The following is a 23,077-nucleotide window of genomic DNA, read 5'->3' as shown; positions in this document are numbered from 1 at the left end:
AACGACCAGGTGGACGATAGATAATAACAAATAAAACTGGTTTTTGGGACTTCCAATTTGGATGGACAAGACTAAGAGTCAAGCTTTCAAATGAATTAAAGCTCTGTCTGGGTTTTTGATTAATTAATAAGATGGAATGGAAGATTGCTGCTAATCCTCCGCCCCGGCCCGTGCTACGAGCATTCTGACAGTTAGTGTGACTCGGGGGTGTTGACTCATTTAAACTAACATATTCATCCTGCTGTAACCAGGTTTCTGTAAGGCAGAATAAATCAATATGTTGATCAATTATTATATAATTTACCAACAGGGACTTAGAAGAGAGAGACCTAATGTTTAATAGACCACATTTAACTGTTTTAGTCTGTGGTGCAGTTGAAGGTGCTAGATTATTTTTTCTTTTTGAATTTTTATGCTTAAATAGATTTTTGCTGGTTATTGGTAGTCTGGGAGCAGGCACCGTCTCTACGGGGATGGGGTAATGAGGGGATGGCAGGGGGAGAGAAGCTGCAGAGAGGTGTGTAAGACTACAACTCTGCTTCCTGGTCCCAACCCTGGATAGTCACGGTTTGGAGGATTTAAGAAAATTGGCCAGATTTCTAGAAATGAGAGCTGCTCCATCCAAAGTGGGATGGATGCCGTCTCTCCTAACAAGACCAGGTTTTCCCCAGAAGCTTTGCCAATTATCTATGATGCCCACCTCATTTTTGGACACCACTCAGACAGCCAGCAATTCAAGGAGAACATGCGGCTAAACATGTCACTCCCGGTCTGATTGGGGAGGGGCCCAGAGAAAACTACAGAGTCCGACATTGTTTTTGCAAAGTTACACACCGATTTAATGTTAATTTTAGTGACCTCCGATTGGCGTAACCGGGTGTCATTACTGCCGACGTGAATTACAATCTTACCAAATTTACGCTTAGCCTTAGCCAGCAGTTTCAATTTCCTTCAGTGTCGCCTGCTCTGGCCCCCGGAAGACAATTGACTATGGTTGCTGGTGTCGCTAACTTCACATTTCTCAAAACAGAGTCGCCAATAACCAGAGTTTGTTCCTCGGCGGGTGTGTCGTCGAGTGGGGAAAAAACGGTTAGAGATGTGAACGGGTTGGCGGTGTACACGGGGCTTCTGTTTAGGGCTACGCTTCCTCCTCAGTCACCCAGTCGGCCTGCTTTCCCGGCTGCTCGGGATCTGCCAGGGGGGAACTAACGGCGTCTAAGCTACCTTGGTCCGCACCGACTACAGGGGCCTGGCTAGCTGTAGAATTTTCCACGGTGCGGAGCCGAGTCTCCAATTCGCCCAGCCTGGCCTCCAAAGCTACGAATAAGCTACACTTATTACAAGTACCGTTACTGCTAAAGGAGGCCGAGGAATAACTAAACATTTCACACCCAGAGCAGAAAAGTGCGGGAGAGACAGGAGAAGCCGCCATGCTAAATCGGCTAAGAGCTAGTAGCTACGCTAAGCTAGCGGATTCCTAAAAACACGCAAAGTGAATAATGTGTAAATAATTTAGAGGTGATTCAGCAGAAGGAGTGCTTTAGTTAAGGCACGTAAAGATTACACTGGGAAACAAATCGTAATCTAGATAACTAGATCAATCTAACTGCGCAGAACAGATACAGAAAAACACCGCTGTGCTCCGGAACAGGAAGTGATACAATACCGCAGTGAGAGCCAACCACCAGTATAATGCGCCAAATCACAGCCAAATGATCAGACAAATAATGTGGTGTAGTTTTCAAAATGATTTGAGCATTTTTAATTTTGATCCCTGTGTAATTCTTCAATTTTTTTTTTTTAAAGAGTTAATGTCTATGGATTATTTGTGCTGAATTTGATGCTTGTATCACCATTTGCACGATTGTTTCAGTTATCTGCTGCACTAACACTGAATAGAAATTTAAAGAAAATCTGGCACCATTGATGAAATGCTAGCAGTAATTACTCTGGCTGAAACAGTGATGGTGTGTGTAATTATGATGATTGACATTTCTTTTCATCATACAGCCAGTGTGACAAGTACAGTGACAACAATAGCTGTATTATCTGTACAGACTCATAAAGTTGTATTTGCTTTATACGAGTATTTAGCCTTTCTTTATAAGCACGCAAGAACATTAGTGCAGATGGGCTTAAAGTGATGAGATGTCATGCAAATGTTATTGAAATGCTGCATAAAATGTTTGTTAGCTGGTTCATGAACTCAACATGGACCTGTGTGACTTGTAATAATGGGAAAACAAATCTCCATTTGTCCATTTCTTAGAGCTCATCCAGACAGAGATGCACCATGTACGTACCTTAAAAATCCTTATCTATGTCTACATGCACGCGCTGAAGGAGACTTTGTTAATGGAGGATGAAAGACTGGAACGGCTGTTTCCAGCAGTGGATGTCCTGCTCCCCCTTCACCAGCATTTCCTTAACAGTCTTAAACTGTGCCGTAACCAAAGTCAGGAGGATGAAAACCCAAATATATGCCAGATCACATACTTATCAGATGTCCTTGTCTCTCAGGTAAGGTAATATAATTTTTAATTACCTATGTACTTTTTAAGCTATTATATTCGTTGCATTCGGAAAGTATTCACGGCGGTTCGCCTTTTCCACATTTTGTCATGTTACAGCCTTATTCCAAAATGGATGAAGTTAATTTTTCCCTCAAAATTCTACACACAATACCCCATAATGACAATGTTAAAAATAATTTGCTTGCTTGTTTTTTTTTTTAAGATTTTTGCAAAATTATTAAAAATGGCAACAAAAAAAACCTAAGAAATCACATGTACATAAGTATTCACAGCCTTTGCCATGAAGCTTAAAATTGACCTCATGTGCATCCTGTTTCCACTGATCGTCCTTGAGATGTTTCTACAGCTTAATTGGAGTCCACCTGGGGTAAATATACTTGATTGGACATGCTTTGGAAAGGCACACACCTGTCTACATATAAAGTCTCACAGTTGTCAGTGCATGTCAGACCACAATCCAAGCATGAAGTCAAAGGATGGAAAGAAATGGAAAAAGTTCAGATCCACCAGGACTCTTCCTAGAGCTGGCCGCCCATCTAAACTGGGTGATCGGGGGAGAAGGACCTTAGTCAGGGAGCTGACCAAGAATACAATGGTTACTCTGTCAGAGCTCCAGCATTTATCTGTGGAGGGAGGAGAACCTTTCAGAAGGACAACCATCTCTGCAGCAATCCACCAATCAGGCCTGTATGATAGAGTGGCCAGACGGAAGCCACTTCTTAGTAAAAGGCACATGGCAGCCCACCTGGAGTTTGCCAAAAGGCACCTGAAGGACTCTCAGGCCATGAGAAACAAAATTCTCTGGTCTGAGACAAATATTGAACTCTTTGACGTGAATGCCAGGCGTTATTTTGGAGGAAACCAGGCACCATCCCTACAGTGAAGCATGGTGGTGGCAGCATCATGCTGTAGGGATGTTTTTCAGTGGCAGGAACTGAGAGATTAGTCAGGATTGTGGGAAAGATGAATGCAGCAATGTACAGAGACATCCTGGATGAAAACCTGTTCCGGAGCGCTCTTGACCTCAGACTGAGGCGACAGTTCATCTTTCAGCAGGACAATGACCCTAAGCACACAGCCAAGATATCAAAGGAGTGGATTCAGGACAAGTCCTTGAATGTCCCAGCCAGAGCCCAGACCTGAATCCGATTGAACATCTCTGCAGAGATCTGAAAATGTCTGTGCACCGACGCTCCCCATCCAACATGATGGAGTTTGAGAGGTTCTGTAAAGCGGAATGAGCAAAATTGCCCAAAGATAGGTGCACCAAGCTTGTGGCATCATCAGCTTGTCTTTGTAACTAAATAAATACACATTTATAGGATCAAGTACCATTAATTCAGATAACTTTATTTTTTTTTATCCTCTACAAACAAAAATAGAAATCCCTGTTTGTCCATGAGTCTTGTAACTGCAATTCCTAAACTGTTGGATGGGCTCCAATAAAACTTAATTAAACTTAAGACCATGGTTGTACACCATGATGTGCATGAAGGAAGACAATTCTGCTACAACATCATCAAGGAGAGATAAATGGTATTTTGTGTTTAGTTAATGCATCACAATATTGACCTCATAAGCACAACTCATTCTAAACTCTGAAATGTCACACAGTGGTAACACACCATGTGAAGATATGCATGAAGAAAAAGTCATTCCAGCCTGATGCCTTCAAGGGGAATTATTTGGACTTACGGTGTTTGTTTTTAAATGCATCATATTAGTCAATTACATGTACTGGAAATTTTCAGTAAATAAATTGAATTGACTGAGGGCAACCCATTTGTGAATTTAGGCATTTCATCACAAAAGACTTACTATTGCCAATATACAACCCCTGGCAATAATTATGGAATCACTGGCCTCGGAGGATGTTCATTCAGTTGTTTAATTTTGTAGAAAAAAAAGCAGATCACAGACATGACACAAAACTAAAGTCATTTCAAATGGCAACTTTCTGGCTTTAAGAAACACTATAAGAAATCAAGAAAAAAAACTGTGCCAGTCAGTAACGGTTACTTTTTTAGACCAAGCAGAGGGAAAAAATATGGACTCACTCAATTGTGAGGAATAAATTATGGAATCACCCTGTAAATTTTCATCCCCAAAACTAACACCTGCATCAAATCAGATCTGCTCATTAGTCTGCATCTAAAAAGGAGTGATCACACCTTGGAGAGCTGTTGCACCAAGTGGACTGACATGAATCATGGCTCCAACACGAGAGATGTCAATTGAAACAAAGGAGAGGATTATCAAACTCTTAAAAGAGAGTAAATCATCATGCAATGCTGCAAAAGATGTTGGTTGTTCACAGTCAGCTGTGTCTAAACTCTGGACCAAATACAAACATGAGAAGGTTGTTAAAGGCAAACATACTGGTAGACCAAGGAAGACATCAAAGCGTCAAGACAGAAAACTTAAAGCAATATGTCTCAAAAATCGAAAATGCACAACAAAACAAATGAGGAACGAATGCGAGGAAACTGGAGTCAACGTCTGTGACCGAACTGTAAGAAACCGCCTAAAAGAAATGGGATTTACATACAGAAAAGCTAAATAAAAGCCATCATTAACACCTAAACAGAAAAAAAGAAGGTTACAATGGGCTAAGGAAAAGCAATCGTGGACTGTGGATGACTGGATGAAAGTCATATTCAGTGATGAATCTCGAATCTGCATTGGGCAAGGTGATGATGCTGGAACTTTTGTTTGGTGCTGTTCCAATGAGATTTATAAAGATGACTGCCTGAAGAGAACATGTAAATTTCCACAGTCATTGATGATATGGGGCTGCATGTCAGGTAAAGGCACTGGGGAGATGGTTGTCATTACATCATCAATAAATGCACAAGTTTACGTTGATATTTTGGACACTTTTCTTATCCCATCATAGGATGTTTGGGGATGATAAAATAATTTTTCAAGATGATAATGCATCTTGCCATAGAGCAAAAACTGTGAAAACATTCCTTGCAAAAAGACACATAGGTTCAATGTCATGGCCTGCAAATAGTCTGGATCTTAATCCAATTGAAAATCTTTGGTGGAAGTTGAAGAAAATGGTCCATGACAAGGCTCCAACCTGCAAAGCTGATCTGGCAACAGCAATCAGAGAAAGTTGGAGCCAGATTGATGAAGAGTACTGTTTGTCACTCATTAAGTCCATGCCTCAGAGACTGCAAGCTGTTATAAAAGCCAGAGGTGGTGCAACAAAATACTAGTGATGTGTTGGAGCGTTCTTTTGTTTTCATGATTCCATAATTTTTTCCTCAGAATTGAGTGATTCCATATTTTTTTTTTTCCCTCTGCTTGGTCTAAAAAGGTAACCTTTACTGACTGCCACAATTTTTTTTTTTTCCTGATTTCTTATAGTGTTTCTTAAAGCCAGAAAGTTGCCATTTGAAATGACTTTAGTTTTGTGTCATGTCTGTGATCTGCTTTTTTTTTCTACAAAATTAAACAACTGAATGAACATCCTCTGAGGTCAGTGATTCCATAATTTTTGCCAGGGGTTGTATCATGCATACAAGCAATTACTAAGGCAAAATTGGAAGTATAATTTTGTGAGGTTGCTCACAGATCTTAATTTTATACAGTACCAAATCACAACATAAGTCACTTGGGCTGGAGTCTTGACCTTACCCACCCCGTGAGCAAGCATATTAGCGATTAGTGGTAAGAGCAAACTTCATCTGTGCTTATTGATTATGGAAAGAAACCGCAAGGAGACCAGTCTTAATGGGGTAGCCATCTGCTACGGCCATACTACACACAAAAAATAACACAAGATTGACAGAGCATGCAATGATGCAAACATTACAACTAAAATACCATATATAGTCTGGTGTTCTCAGTGACGGTAGAGCTGAAAAGACAACAACTAGGTGAAAATTAGTCCTGATAAAATTGACCACATTATTGATGCCACGGTGAGACAGAAGAATTATAGACTTTTTTAGTTTTTGTACAACTATTTGCTCATTTTGAAATGGATGCCTGCAACACACTTCAAAAAAGCTGGGACGGGGCAACAAAAGACTAGGAAAGTTGATGAATGCTCAAAGAACACCTGTTTGGAACATTCCACAGTGAAGAGGTTAATTGGAAACATGTGAGTGTCATGATTGGGTATAAAAGGAGCATCCCCAAAAGGCTCAGCCGTTCACAAGCAAAGATGGGGTGAGGATCACCACTTTGTGAACAACTGCGTGGATAAGTAGTCCAACAGTTTAAGAACAATGTTTCTCAACATTCAATTGCAAGGAATTTAGGGATTCCATCATCTACAGTCCATAATATAATCAGAAGATTCAGAGAATCTGTAGAACTTTCTACATGTAAGCGGCAAGGCCGAAAATCAACATTGAATGCTCGTGACCTTCGATTCCTCAGGGGGCACTGCATTAAAAATCGACATTGTGTGAAGGATCTTACACCGTTGGCTCAGGAACACTTCAAAAAACCGTTGCAAGTTAACACAGTTTGTCGCTACTACATCTACAAGTTAAAACTCTACCATGCAAAGCAAAAGCCATACATCAACAACATCCAGAAATGCCGCCGCCTTCTCTGGGCCTGAGCTCATTTGAAATGGACAGATGCAAAGTGGAAAAGTGTGCTGTGGTCTGATGAGTCCACATTTCAAATTGTTTTTGGAAATCATGGACATCGTTTCCTCACGACAAAAGATGAAAAAGACCATCCAGATTGTTACCAGCGCAAAGTTCAAAAGCCAGCATCTGTGATGGTATGGGGTGTGTTAGTGCCCATGGCATGGGCAACTTACACATCTGTGATGGCACCATCAATGCTGAAAGGTACATCCAGGCTTTGGAGCAACACATGCTGCCATCCAAGCAACGTCTTTTTCAGGGACGTCCCTGCTTATTTCAGCAAGTCAATGCCAAGCCACATTCTGCATGTGTTACAACAGCGTGGCTTCGTAGTAAGAGTGCGAGTACTAGACTGGCCTGCCTGCAGTCCAGACCTGTCGCCCATTGAAAATGTGTGGCGCATTATGAAGCGCAAAATATGATAATGGAGACCCCGGACCGTTGAACAACTAAAGTCATACATCAAGCAAGAATGGGAAAGAATTCCACCTACAAAGCTTCAGCAGTTAGTGTCCTCAGTTCCCAAACGCTTATTGAGTGTTGTTAGAAGGAAAGGTGATGTAACACAGTGGTAAACATACCACTGTCCCAGCTTTTTTGAAACATGTTGCAGGCATCCATTTCAAAAAGAGCAAATATTTTCACAAAAACAATATATATGTGTGTATATGTATGTGTGTGTTATTTCCCAATAGTTTAATACCATGTTATTCATAAAGTAGTCGATATACTTTGTTGTGTCTTACCTTGAAATTCTTTTAGTTTAGCTGTTTGTTCATCCTGCAGTTGGTCCTGTTCATCCTGCGGTTGGTCCTCTTGTTCCGAATAACTGGAACAAAGGCTGTTTAAATTGTGTTGAGTATTTAACATTTATATACAACCCCACTTCCAATGAAGTTTGATTACGGTAACCCACTATCATTTAGACCACAAAAGTTACAAAAAAGCAAAAGTGTTCAGGCCAATCTATTAAGATCTAAAACCATAGGATAAAGTTTGTATTTATAATGATAAAATATGGAGGAAAAGAAATAAGTACTGGCATCTGAAAAGCCAGATATCACAATGTTAAATTTTTTTTAAGTTTATCAGTTTGAACATTAAATATTTTGTCTTTATGGTGTATTCAATTGAATATAGGTTGAAGAGGATTTGCAAATCATTGTATTCTGTTTTTATTTACATTTCACACAACGTCCCACCTTCATTGAAATTGGGGTTGTACCTCCAACTTCTCCCCAAGATGCCCCATCAGTAAAACAAGTTTCTGAGATCAAAAGGTCATTGTGGACTTTGTGCATATTTGTGCACTTTCACACCTTTTCATTTATGAGGCAGTTCATTTATGAGGCAGTCATGAATTCATCTGACCTGCATCCATCTATTTTCTATACCCACTTACTCCAATTAAGGGTCACAGGGGCTGGAGCCCATCCCAGCAGTCATAGGGCGTGAGGCAGGGTACATCCTGGACAGGATACCAGTTCATCGCAGGGCCACATACAGACAAACACGTTCACACCCGCACGCACACCTACAGACAGCTTTTTCTTTTTTTAAGTTTCCAATTCACCTAACCTGCGTGTCTTTGGATGTGGGAGGAAGCCGGTGCACCCAGAGGGAACCCATGCAAACACAGGGAGAATATGCAAACACCACACAGAAAGGCCACAGATGGGAACGAATCCTATGACCTTCTTGCTATGAGGCAACAGTGCCAACCACTAAGCCCCTGTGCTCATCTAACTCCTGTTTAAATTTTAAAGTCTTTGAATACAGACACATTTAAAAATGTGCAAATTAGATGCAAAGAGTACTGAGCAGTCAGACCACAGAATTGGAGCCTTGCATATATCGGAAGTATGATTTGTCTCATGGAGTGTGAATCATCCAATGTAGGGGAAGCCGGGGCCCAGTGGATCTGAAATGTTGTTTCGTGGCAGCATAAACACATTATGCATAGGTTTAGGTCATTCTGTTGTGGATTTAATACAGCAAGTTATTGTTTATAAGGCCTTGTTGTTTATGTCTCCCCAAGTATGACTTACAGGTGTTTAAAATCAATTTTAAAATTTTTGATCCACTGTACCCCGGACACTAATTCACGGGCACAGTGAATCAACTTGGAATAATGAAAAGACACATGATTCTAAAGATTTCTTCAAAATTATTAAATATATGCTGATGCATATACAAACTATAATCCAGCAAATCAGATATGTAATGTGTGAGTGTTTTATATAGTGATATAAGTCCTTTCATCATTTCTGTTCAAGCATGAAAACAGTTGTTTATATGCACAAATTATAGAAATAATTCATGGAAAAATAAATGTATAAGCTTCAACAAGTAATATTTGTCATCCACTTGATACTGGGACTTAGTAAATCACTTTCTCGACTGATTCACTATGCCCCGGGTGAATGTGACACACATGGGTCATAGTTATCAAATAGCTGAGAAGACATAACACATGCTCATCAGTTGGACGGGGTAGTCTTCTAACTAATAACAATGTTTTGGGCCACCTTTTCTCTGTTGTTATTTTCCCAAAACAAATTTAGTCATAAATTAATAAAAAATATGAATAAATGTTCTTTGATTTGAGCCATGAGGCAATCCTGTTTCGAAGGTCCACAGACAATAACTTTGACTTCATGCTTTGTTTGTGCTCTGACATGCAGTCACCGGTGGCACCTTATATCAATCAATCAATCAATCAATCAATTTTATTTATATAGCGCCAATTCACAACAAACAGTTGCCCCAATGCACTTTATATTGTAAGGCAAGGCCATACAATAATTACGTAAAAACCCCAACAGTCAAAACGACCCCCTGTGAGCAAGCACTTGGCGACAGTGGGAAGGAAAAACTCCCTTTTAACAGGAAGAAACCTCCAGCAGAACCAGGCTCAGGGAGGGGCAGTCCTCTGCTGGGACTGGTTGGGGCTGAGGGAGAGAACCAGGAAAAAGACATGCTGTGGAGGGGAGCAGAGATCAATCACTAATGATTAAATGCAGAGTGGTGCATACAGAGCAAAAAGAGAAAGAAACACTCAGTGCATCATGGGAACCCCCCAGCAGTCTAAGTCTATAGCAGCATAACTAAGGGATGGTTCAGGGTCACCTGATCCATCCCTGGCTGTCTCCCTGATCTGAATTGGGAGCTGGTTCCACAGGAGAGGAGCCTGAAAGCTGAAGGCTCTGCCTCCCATTCTACTCTTACAAACCCTAGGAACTACAAGTAAGCCTGCAGTCTGAGAGCGAAGCGCTCTATTGGGGTGATATGGTACTATGAGGTCCCTAAGATAAGATGGGACCTGATTATTCAAAACCTTATAAGTAAGAAGAAGAATTTTAAATTCTATTCTAGAATTAACAGGAAGCCAATGAAGAGAGGCCAATATGGGTGAGATATGCTATCTCCTTCTAGTCCCCATTAGTACTCTAGCTGCAGCATTTTGAATTAACTGAAGGCTTTTCAGGGAACTTTTAGGACAACCTGATAATAATGAATTACAATAGTCCAGCCTAGAGGAAATAAATGCATGAATTAGTTTTTCAGCATCACTCTGAGACAAGACCTTTCTCATTTTAGAGATATTGCGTAAATGCAAAAAAGCAGTCCTACATATTTGTTTAATATGCGCTTTGAATGACATATCCTGATCAAAAATGACTCCAAGATTTCTCACAGTATTACTAGAGGTCAGGGTAATGCCATCCAGAGTAAGGATCTGGTTAGACACCATGTTTCTAAGATTTGTGGGGCCAAGTACAATAACTTCAGTTTTATCTGAGTTTAAAAGCAGGAAATTAGAGGTCATCCATGTCTTTATGTCTGTAAGACAATCCTGCAGTTTAGCTAATTGATGTGTGTCCTCTGGCTTCATGGATAGATAAAGCTGGGTATCATCGGCGTAACAATGAAAATTTAAGTAATGCCGTCTAATAATACTGCCTAAGGGAAGCATGTATACCTTGTGGAACTCCATAATTAACCTTAGTCTGTGAAGAAGATTCCCCATTTACATGAACAAATTGTAATCTATTAGATAAATATGATTCATACCACCGCAGCGCAGTGCCTTTAATACCTATGGCATGCTCTAATCTCTGTAATAAAATTTTATGGTCAACAGTATCAAAAGCAGCACTGAGGTCTAACAGAACAAGCACAGAGATGAGTCCACTGTCTGAGGCCATAAGAAGGAAGGTTGGAGATTGGCCTATAATTAGCTAAGATAGCTGGGTCAAGTGATGGCTTTTTAAGTAATGGTTTAATTACTGCCACCTTAAAAGCCTGTGGTACATAGCCAACTAATAAAGATAGATTGATCATATTTAAGATCGAAGCATTAAATAATGGTAGGGCTTCCTTGAGCAGCCTGGTAGGAATGGGGTCTAATAGACATGTTGATGGTTTGGATGAAGTAACTAATGAAAATAACTCAGACAGAACAATCTGAGAGAAAGAGTCTAACCAATTACCGGCATCACTGAAAGCAGCCAAAGATAATGATACGTCTTTGGGATGGTTATGAGTAATTTTTTCTCTAATAGTTAAAATTTTATTAGCAAAGAAAGTCATGAAGTCATTACTAGTTAAAGGAATACTCGGCTCAATAGAGCTCTGACTCTTTGTCAGCCTGGCTACAGTGCTGAAAAGAAACCTGGGGTTGTTCTTATTTTCTTCAATTAGTGATGAGTAGTAAGATGTCCTAGCTTTACGGAGGGCTTTTTTATAGAGCAACAGACTCTTTTTCCAGGCTAAGTGAAGATCTTATAAATTAGTGAGACGCCATTTCCTCTCCAACTTATTACTGTCTATTATATGTAGACAGGTCTGTCTCTTTACAAATCATGTCCACTCAGTTTACCCCAGGTGGACTCCAATTACACTGCAGAAACATCTCAAGGATGATCAGTTGAAACAGGATGCACCTGAGCTCAATTTTGAGCTTCACGGCAAAGACTGTGAATGTCTATGTACATGTGGTTTCTTTTTAAATAAATTTGCAAAAATCTTAAAATATAAATGGCGTTTCACATTGTCATTATGGGGTATTGGGTGTAGAATTTTGAGGCAGAAATAAATTTCATACATTTTGGAATAAGGCTGTAACATAAAACTGAAAAAAATGCAGTGCAGTGAATACTTTCTGGATGCACTCTATGTACACTTGCCTGTAAGGTCAAACAAACCGGTTAAATCAATAAATATTTGGACAGATAGCTATTTCCATTATTAGCCTTTGTTCAGTGCATATTGCAGTGCGAAGTAACTGCTAAATGTGCAGATTTTCAGCTTTATTGTGTGGTTGCTTACATTTAAATTTGTACAACACTTCACATTTTTTTTTAGGATGTCCCCAAAATTTAATAGTGCTGTAATAACTGGAGAATTGTCTGCCCAATTATCTCATAGCCAGATCTGTATTCCTTATTTCATATACCTGTGAACAAAAGGCAGATAGTTAACTGCAAGTATTCTCTTTGACATTTGGAGCTGTGCATTTTAAAATGAAGACCAGTCACTACCAGTGAGGCAACTTATTTACTTATTGTTCCATTCATGAAAGTATTCATGATGTGTAGTTTCTCTCCTATACAGTAAATCTAATGTGATGTCTTGTAATGATCACTTTCTGTTCTACTTAGGAATATCATTTTTAAATTTTTATCCTATTCATCTCGTGTTTTGATAGTTTTCAGGTGATCTGGGAGAGAGGATGAAATTGTGGTACACTATTTTCTGCAGCCGTCAGAGTGAAGCACTCTGCCACTACAAAGAACAACTGCAAAGCAACAAGAAGTTCCAAAGCCTTGTAAAGGTAAAGCATGCACTCAAATCAGTTTACAGAATGTATCTCCCGATGCCTGATATTCTTTAGCTTTCTTTGCCCTCTCCCCCTTAAAAAAAAAAAAAAGAAAAGAAAAAAAAATCTGAACTTTGTGATATTTGGGGTAATTTGACACGCTAGATTTGACAAGTGGAAACTACAGTGACACAAGTTATTGACTTGTTTTTCGGGGCTGTTACGGACAGCTGCCTGCCAGAGTTGCTCCTCATTTTTGTCTTTGTAACCACTTTTTACTATTTATTTTTCTTCCTCTACTTTTCTTTTAGTTTAGTAGTTTTTAATAATTACTAGCCAGTGAATACATGGTGATTGGAGTACTTTTCTCGAGCCGCGTCCCGGCCATGGTGGAGCAGCGCCAGGGCTCCTTTGTTTACATGAGGGACCAGCTGATGGAGCTCCGACACAGTTTCCCAAACGGGGAAAGACATTATATCCCTAATGAACTGCGGAGGAAATACTGGAGCTGTACAGCCAGGAGGAGATGGTGGCACAGGAAGAGGAGCGATCAGCCATGTCTGCCTTCCATTGGTTTTAATTTAATTTAACCTTAATTTATTGTGATGGAGAATGTAAGATCGTTGGTGAACAAAATGGATGAAGTAACATCACTCTTGAGGAGCAACAGTGTGTTTTGTGTGGGCTCAGTCTTGTGCTTCACGGAAACATGGCTGCACAACAACACATCGGACTCTATAAACTCTAAAGATGTTGCAATTATCTTTGGGATTAATGAAAATGGACAGGATTAGGAATGAACATATCAGAGGGACAGATCAGGTGGGACGGTTTGGAGACAAAGTCAGAGAGGTGAGATTAAGATGGTTTGGACATGTGCAGAGGAGGAACCCAGGTTATATAGGGAGAAGGATGCTGAGGATGGAGACACCATGCAGGAGCAGAAGATGGAGGCCAAAGAGGGGGCTCGTGTATGTGGCGAGAGAGGATGTGCAGGTGGTTGGTGTGACAGAGGAAGATACAGAGGACACAGTGAGATGGAAATGATTGATCTGCTGTGGTGACCCCTAACGGGAACAGCAAAAAGAAGTAGCGTCTTTGGCACCACTATTATATTAATCCTTAGTATTTAGAGAAGGGATCCATAATGATATTGCAAATATGATCAAAATTTATGGTGTTTGGAAACAATTTTGAATTTCAACCCCTGAGGGGAAGAAATTCAAGGGATCTGATGCTGTGACCAGAAATGTTATGGATTAACATCCATAATATTGGGTCACAGGTAAACTCAACACTTTTTTTTTTTTTTTTTTTTTTTACTTTTAATCCCTGAGAATGTGTGGAGAATTTGTCAATGATATCCCACACTCTTAACCACCTTAAGATGTATTTGCAGGAACAGTGGGATCAAATACCACCTTTCACACTTTGTTTGATATCCTCAATGGTGTGAGAAGGAATGGCAGCATTAGAAATTACTAAATACTTTGAAGCCCTAACTTTGGGGGGGGGGGGGGCTGTTTAAAAAGTATATATTAACACAAAGTTAAGTTTACCAGAAAAAGACATGAAACACCTTAGTTTCATCTTATCTGGTTGTTTGTTGTTGTGGTTTTTTAAAGCTGCATCATGTATTTTTCAGTGACGTACAGCAAGGAAGTTTGAGATTTCAGCCTGCCCAATGCGCTACCCTGTTGATATTACCTACCTAGCCAGTTTATCTCAGTTAGCAACTGGTTGGCATTCGCAGCAAAGCTCATGTTACCTAGTTTTAGCCAACAATAACATGTTATTCTGTAATGTAGAGCAGGTACCTCAGTGGATTAGGACCTGGCCTGCTGATATGTAGACCTGAGTTTGAATCTTGCTCACGCCACCTGTCTGTGTTTTTGTTCAGAAAATAGCTCAGCTGCCCCTAGTGAGAAGGTTGGGAATCCCCGAGTGTTTTCTCTTGGTGACTCAGCGCATCACTAAATATCCAGTCCTGGTGGAACGAGTCCTTCAAAACACTGATGGTAAAGTGTTATTATTTGCCCACAAGCTGTTGCAGTTGCCACTGTCTGTCATTTAGACCGTTTGACTCATTTGTACTGAATAAAGGTGCGGGAATCATAACATCACGTGTTAAGCCTGCAAGTTTGGCTCTCTTATTGCTCAGAAAAACTAGGAGCCACTGAAACATTTGAAATCTGTATGGATTATTTTTGTGTTATATGATTTTAGCTGCATTGTATTGGCTTCCTGTTCATTTTAGAATCTATTTTAAAATTTTGCTGTTTGTTTATAAAGCTTTGCATGGACTGGCGCATGCATACATCACAGACCTCATTGTCCCTTACATTCCCGTGCATTCGCTTAGGTCTGAGAGCCAGTTCCACCTCCAAGTTGCTAAAACAAAGATTAAAAGTTGGGACCACCGGGCCTTTTCAGTGGTTGGCCCCAAACTGTGGAATTCTCTTCCTCCACACATTAAAACAGCTCCATCTATTGATGTTTTGAAATCTCGTTTTAAAACTGATTTTTACTCACAGGCGTTTAACCTGGCATAAGTAGTCCTCTGACTCGCTATTTTGTTTTAGTGCATTTTGTGTCTTATTTTAATTTCATATTGATTGCAATTGTTTTACTATATGTGGCATTTTTTTAAAATTGTATTTTCTTTTTTTCTTCTTGTTGTCCATTCTGCTATTTGGTTTTCTGAGCAGCACTTTGGAGACTGTGTTGGTAAAATGTGCTATATAAATAAAGGTGGATTGGATTGGATATGTGTACAATATGATTGTTTATGATCATTGAAATCCTGTTCACATGCGTTTTATTAAAAATATATGCATGACATTTAACACTTGGCATTCATTTTAAAACATTGTTACCAGTCAAGTGTCTGATAGGTCTACTTACCTGACCCGTGATGATTGCTTTGTTTGTTAGATAATCCTTTTTTCTCTGCCCTGCATGTCTCCCGCTTGCATAGCTGCTGTAGCCACATATTTCTGCCGTTGAATACAGGCCAGTGACACGGCACGTTTGCCCCTTTTTGATGCATTTTTGGAGGACTTTCATATTGTGCTGATTATAATTTTTATTTTACGGTCTTGTTGCTGGAGTGAAATTGAAGTGTTCTGCATGTATGTAATCTGTTCAGATTAGTATTGTGATGTTTCTGTGTACTGTATGACTCATGCCTGGTTCCTTGTTGCATATCTTGCCCCTTCCAGCTGGTACAGAGGAATACCAGTGTTTGGCACAGGCACTGACTCTAATCAAAGAAACCATCTCCAAGGTGAATGCTCAGGTCAGTGAATATAAGAAAATTATTCGCCTGAGAGAGATCGGCACGCGGCTGGAACCGAAGTCTCAGGCTCGACTGAGGAACGGCCACCTGTTCCGCAGAGAGGATCTAATCCAGGGAAACAAGACGCTTCTGCATGAAGGTGACGTTGCAATGAAAGCCAACTCTGGTAGAAGTAAAGGTTAGTGTGTAATCTAGCTAACCCCACCCCACCCTGCCTTTTTTTTTTTTCTTTTTTTTACTTATTTGTTCCACCCTCACTAACCTGTCTCAGGTTGCTGCTCTCTGTCTCTCTTTCTGCTGTTGACACACCACATCTGTCTCCAAATGCAGACAGACACACTGGTACAGAAAGAATGCACTCGCTTGATTACATTTTTATGAAATTACTGAATGGGTGCAGCCCAGCAGACACCTGTGTTGCATTTCCACCACAGTCATTTATACTTCTTACTAGGCAATGTAAGTCCTGGGTATGATGAGACTATTCTGGTATAATATGCTGTGACTAAAATTAGGTTTTAAAATGATATTACAAAAGGTGAAAATTGTTCCCTATGGTTAGCAGGGCAAGCATACGTAGGTGTCATGGAGCCAGGGAGTGGGTCAGCAGCATTTACTCAGTAAAAACAACTGCATGTCCAGCTCTGAAATACTGGAGTTTAGATGGAGATAGACGCAGGTTGGAACCAGTTAACAGCCATGTTGGCTTTAACATAATTTTGCAGTTAATAATTGAAATGAGAATGTTGGCAGTGAGACTTGTCTGGGCTTGTTCAGCCAGGCAAATGTAAGCAGTCCTTTTGTTTGCATGCATTTATGAGGCCTTATTAATTGCAGGGTCCTAGTGGCCAGTTTTTGCTTTTATCAAATCAAAATCAAATCAATTTTATTTATATAGCACCAAATCACAACAAATAGTTGCCCCAAGGCGCTTTATATTGTAAGGCAAAGCCATACAATAATTACGGAAAAACCCCAATGGTCAAAACGACCCCCTGTGAGCAAGCACTTGGCGACAGTGGGAAGGAAAAACTCCCTTTTAACAGGAAGAAACCTCCAGCAGAACCAGGCTCAGGGAGGGGCAGTCTTCTGCTGGGACTGGTTGGGGCTGAGGGAGAGAACCAGGAAAAGGACATGCTGTGGAGGGGAGCAGAGATCAATCACTAATGATTAAATGCAGAGTGGTGCATACAGAGCAAAAAGAGAAAGAAACACTCAGTGCATCATGGGAACCCCAGCAGTCTAAGTCTATAGCAGCATAACTAAGGGATGGTTCAGGGTCACCTGATCCAGCCCTAACTATAAGCTTTAACAAAAAGGAAAGTTTTAAGCCTAATCTTAAAGTAGAGAGGGTGTCTGTCTCCCTGATCCGAATTGGGAGCTGGTTCCAGAGGCGAGGAGCCTGAAAGCTGAAGGCTCTGCCTCCCATTCTACTCTTACAAACCCTAGGAACTACAAGTAAGCCTGCAGTCTGAGAGCGAAGCGCTCTATTGGGGTGATATGGTACTGTGAGGTCCCTAAGATAAGATGGGACCTGATTATTCAAAACCTTATAAGTAAGAAGAAGAATTTTAAATTCTATTCTAGAGTTAACAGGAAGCCAATGAAGAGAGGCCAATATGGGTGAGATATGCTCTCTCCTTCTAGTCCCTGTCAGTACTCTAGCTGCAGCATTTTGAATTAACTGAAGGCTTTTCAGGGAACTTTTAGGACAACCTGATAATAATGAATTACAATAGTCCAGCCTAGAGGAAATAAATGCATGAATTAGTTTTTCAGCATCACTCTGAGACAAGACCTTTCTAATTTTAGAGATATTGCGCAAATGCAAAAAAGCAGTCCTACATATTTGTTTAATATGCGCATTGAATGACATATCCTGATCAAAAATGACTCCAAGATTTCTCACAGTATTACTAGAGGTCAGGGTAATGCCATCCAGAGTAAGGATCTGGTTAGACACCATGTTTCTAAGATTTGTGGGGCCAAGTACAATAACAGTTTTATCTGAGTTTAAAAGCAGGAAATTAGAGGTCATCCATGTCTTTATGTCTGTAAGACAATCCTGCAGTTTAGCTAATTGGTGTGTGTCCTCTGGCTTCATGGATAGATAAAGCTGGGTATCATCTGCGTAACAATGAAAATTTAAGCAATGCTGTCTAATAATACTGCCTAAGGGAAGCATGTATAAAGTGAATAAAATTGGTCCTAGCACAGAACCTTGTGGAACTCCATAATTAACCTTAGTCTGTGAAGAAGATTCCCCATTTACATGAACAAATTGTAATCTATTAGATAAATATGATTCAAACCACTGCAGCGCAGTGCCTTTAATACCTATGGCATGCTCTAATCTCTGTAATAAAATTTTATGGTCAACAGTATCAAAAGCAGCACTGAGGTCTAACAGAACAAGCACAGAGATGAGTCCACTGTCTGAGGCCATAAGAAGATCATTTGTAACCTTCACTAATGCTGTTTCTGTACTATGATGAATTCTAAACTCTGACTGAAACTCTTCAAATAGACCATTCCTCTGCAGATGATCAGTTAGCTGTTTTACAACTACCCTTTCAAGAATTTTTGAGAGAAAAGGAAGGTTGGAGATTGGCCTATAATTAGCTAAGATAGCTGGGTCAAGTGATGGTTTTTAAGTAATGGTTTAATTGCTGCCACCTTAAAAGCCTGTGGTACATAGCCAACTAATAAAGATAGATTGATCACATTTAAGATCGAAGCATTAATTAATGGTAGGGCTTCCTTGAGCAGCCTGGTAGGAATGGGGTCTAATAGACATGTTGATGGTTTGGAGGAAGTAACTAATGAAAATAACATAATTCTTCTCTAAATCTTCTCATAATATTTATGAGAAGATTTACTGAGTGGCCTTTTTACATCCATCAAAGATGTAATAAAATCATTGGCGTTTATTTGTCTGTCTGTCTGGTAGCAAGATTACGTCAAAATTGCTGCACGGAGTTTGATGAAATTTTCACCATAGATAGATATTAGGCCATTTAAGACTCCATTAAATTTTGGAGGTGATCTGGATTCTAGTTCAAGATTTCACTTTATATAGACTTTGAAGGCTTACGTCAAACCTACTTCACGGATTCTCACCAAAGTAGCACCACAGGTAGATATTAGAGCATGGAAGACTCCACTGAATTTTGGAGGTGATGTGGATTTGAATGGTATTTGTAAATGGGTACCACCCTTGGCATGGGATGTCAGCGGTCTCTGACCATTCGCTTATTAGGTTTACAGTTACGCTGCCGCGTTTAGTGGAGCAATAACCTTGCCTATCATTGTGGTGGCGAATTAAACCTTCAACTTTGACTGAACTCGAAGCGAAACTACCAAAAATCTTAACTTCAAGCTTGATGAATTTTCAGTTGGTAGACAGTCTTGCGGATAGCCTGAATTTAGTGCTAAAAACCACACTTGATAAGATTGCGCCTCCTCTATTAAGGCCATGTCTTCCCAAGGCACAGACACCTTGGTTTAACAGTTATTTGCGTGACCATAGGCAGAAGGCTAGAGGGTTGGAATGGAAATGGCGTAGTTCCAAACTAAAGGTGTTCCACCTTGCGTGGCGTGAAGCCATTTTAGATTATAAGCATGCTTTATTGGCTACGAAGTAGGCCTATTACTCTGAATTGATAAACAAAAACAAGCATAACTCAAAGTTTTTGTTTGATACTGTGGCATTTCTTATTCATGGACAGCCACCTGTTGGCTGTTCTTCTTTTTCAGCACAGGACTTTCTGGACTATTTCGAAAAGAAAATAGAAGATATTAAGTTGAGCACATCTCAGCATACTTTGGTCCAGTCATTGTAACCAGCTACTGAGCTGGGGACTACTACTGAGGTGCTACCTATATTCACGGAATTTAACAGTATCTCACAAGGTGTGCTGACGAAACTTGTGATGTCTACTAGAAGCACAACCTGTTTATTTGATCCTATACCAACAAAATTGTTTAAGGATCTTTGACCCATTCTTGGGCCGACTGTGCTGGAAATCGTTAACCTTTCTTTAAACTCTGGATCTGTTCCAAATTGTTTTAAATCTGCCATGGTTAAACCACTAAAGAAATCTAATCTTGATCCTGGTGTATTGAAAAATTATAGGCTGATATCAAATCTATCATTCTGCTCTAAAATTCTGGAAAAGGTGGTTTCACGGCAGCTTGTGGACTATCTTACTGAGAATGACCTTTTTGAGCCACTGCAGTCTGCATTTAGAAGACATCACTCCACAGAAACAGCACTTATTAAAGTAGTTAATGATCTTCTGCGAGCAATGGACTCGGATACTACTACAGTATTGGTGTTGTTGGATCTCAGTGCTGCGTTTGACACAGTTGATCATCATATTCTACTTGATAGGCTAGAAAATTGTTTCAGGATTACTGGAACTGCTCTTGCGTGGCTGACGTCTTATTTGTCTGGTCATTCCCACTGTTTTGTGCAACGACACTACCTCTGACTTTAAGGGCATGAAGTTCGGGGTTCCACAGGGATCCGTTCTGGGTCCCCTGCTTTTTTCCCTGTATATGGCACCCCTTGGGAACATTTTGCGGCGTTTTGGGGTTGCTTTTGATTGCTATGATGATGATACTCAGTTGTATATGCCGATAGCTGCTGGAACTCCTGTCCACATAAAATCTTTACAAGACTGTCTCGCAGCAGTGAGAAGTTGGATGTCTAGCAACTTTCTACTTTTGAACTCTGATAAGACTGAAATGATGGTTCTTGGTCCAGCAAGACATCGGCATCAATTTGATCAGCTGGCGCTTAGCCTAGGTTCATGTGTTATACATCATACTGACAAAGTGAGGAACCTTGGGGTAATTTTTGATCCTACGTTGTCCTTTGACCTCCACATTAGGGACATTACGAGGACTGCTTTCTTTCATTTAAGAAATATAACAAAGATTCATCCCATCCTGTCTATGGCTGATGCTGAGACTCTGATTCATGCATTTGTCTCTTCTAGATTGGACTATTGTAATGCTTTGTTTTCTGGTTTACCACAGTTCAGCATCAGGGGTCTTCAGCTGGTTCAAAATGCTGCTGCCAGACTTCTGACGTGAAGCAGAAGGTTTGATCATATTACGCTGGTTCTGGAATCCCTTCACTGGCTTCCGGTCTCCTTGAGATCGGATTTTAAGGTATTACTATTGGCCTATAAAATTGTTCACGGACTGGCGCCCCCCTATCTGGCCGGCCTGGTTGAGTCCTATGTGCCGGCAAGGGCTCTGCGTTCACAGGGTGCAGGACTATTGTGTGTCCCGAGGGTGAAGAAAAGGTCAGCGGGTTACAGAGCTTTTTATCACCGCGCTCCAGCTCTGTGGAATGATCTGCCTGCACAAATACGACAGTTGGACTCTGTGGAGACTTTTAAAGCCAGGTTGAAGACACATCTCTTCTCCCTTTTTTATCATTAGTATTTTATTGTGTGTCTTTTTTTATACGTTTTATTTATTTTACTTCTTTTAATTTTTTATGGTTAAATTTTTTGTTGTATTTTAATCTTATTTCATTTTATTCTGCTTTTAAATGCTTGTGAAGTGCCTTGAGGTGATTACTCGTGATTTGGCGCTATATAAATTAATAAATTATTATTATTATTATATAAATTATATGTGAACTGGAATGAATTTCTGTCCAATTCACGGAGCCATAGGAGCCTCAAGAACTGTTTAAGACTTGGGGTCTGCCCACACGGAAATGGGTTTATGTGTATCTGCAAAAGTTTTCTATCGTATCTGCATTAGCACCACATCCAGGCCTGGCATATATACGTACTACAGTGTTTATATATACGTACTACAGTATCGGGAATGTTCTCTTTCCAGGTAGACGAGGCATCATTACTTCTTTCTCGTTCTGAATTGTTATTGGTTGGCCGTGGCAAGGTGATACTCCATAGGGGTGCCTGTGGGGACGTACGTACTTGCTTCCTTTATACTTTTAATGATGAGTTCAGCTAAAGTGTACAGTATGTGAAACCAGTATAGCTGCATATTTTCATGGCATTATTTCTGCATCGAAGTCTGTTTACAAAGCGTGAGGTTAGCATGCGAAAGAAGTATCAGTATCAAGTATAAGTGTTGTTCCCGAGACCAGCACACTACCTCCTGTATGTTGGATTATTATTATTAAAACATTGAAATGAGTTTCAATCCATCAGAAAGATGATCTGCCATCTTTCCCTTTTAAAAAGTTACTTTTAAGCCCTGATGTAATCTCAGTTTATGAAGAAAAATCAGATGAAACTCATTCCAGCAACGCTTGTGGAACAGCGAATAAGATGTTTTTATTGATAAACATCAGCGTTATACTGTAACAAAGTAAAAGTACTTTCTCACAGTTTGAGAATCTGTATTTTACTTGAGTTTTAAATATTTCTACAGTCTTGTTCTTGCTTAGTTTCATTTTCTCAAAATGTGTGCTTTAGTGCTAATATCTTTCTGCTGAGCATTTTTCTTATTTGTTATTTTGAGTCTGCGTCAGCATGGAGAGTACATGAAATCACACGCATTCATCTGATCAGACTGGAGTCTGATTAATTTGGAATGGTCATCATGAAGACAGTTCAGTTTGTTTCCAATTTAAAAATAAATAAATAAATAAAGCCACAGGTTTTGATTAGCAGGAGAGTTTTTCCCAGAGCTGTCAGTGAAAGCCTTAACCCTGTCGCAGCGGTACCAAACCAAGTTAATACAGGATGGCAACTTTACTCTGCTTTGCTTTGTGCAATAATCAGTACATCCGCCAAGGACGGATTAAAATCATTGG

General features: G+C 40.0%; 1 protein-coding gene across 4 annotated transcripts in view; it reads left to right on the top strand.

Moving 5' to 3' along the window:
* Positions 1 to 23,077, top strand: part of arhgef18a (rho/rac guanine nucleotide exchange factor (GEF) 18a) — a 60,399-nt gene that overhangs the window by 21,360 nt on the left and 15,962 nt on the right. For all 4 annotated transcript variants that reach the window (XM_034182457.1, XM_034182459.1, XM_034182456.1 and 1 more), the window contains 4 exons: positions 2,270 to 2,520; positions 12,861 to 12,986; positions 14,872 to 14,989; positions 16,193 to 16,447. In XM_034182457.1, coding sequence (XP_034038348.1) covers positions 2,270 to 2,520; positions 12,861 to 12,986; positions 14,872 to 14,989; positions 16,193 to 16,447 — 750 coding nt within the window. The remainder of the gene's footprint in view (positions 1 to 2,269; positions 2,521 to 12,860; positions 12,987 to 14,871; positions 14,990 to 16,192; positions 16,448 to 23,077) is intronic.

Source organism: Thalassophryne amazonica, chromosome 12 (assembly GCF_902500255.1).
Source record: "Thalassophryne amazonica chromosome 12, fThaAma1.1, whole genome shotgun sequence".
Lineage (NCBI taxonomy): Eukaryota > Metazoa > Chordata > Actinopteri > Batrachoidiformes > Batrachoididae > Thalassophryne > Thalassophryne amazonica.
Note: the sequence above shows the minus strand (reverse complement) of the source record. Positions and strands in the feature narration are given on the sequence as shown.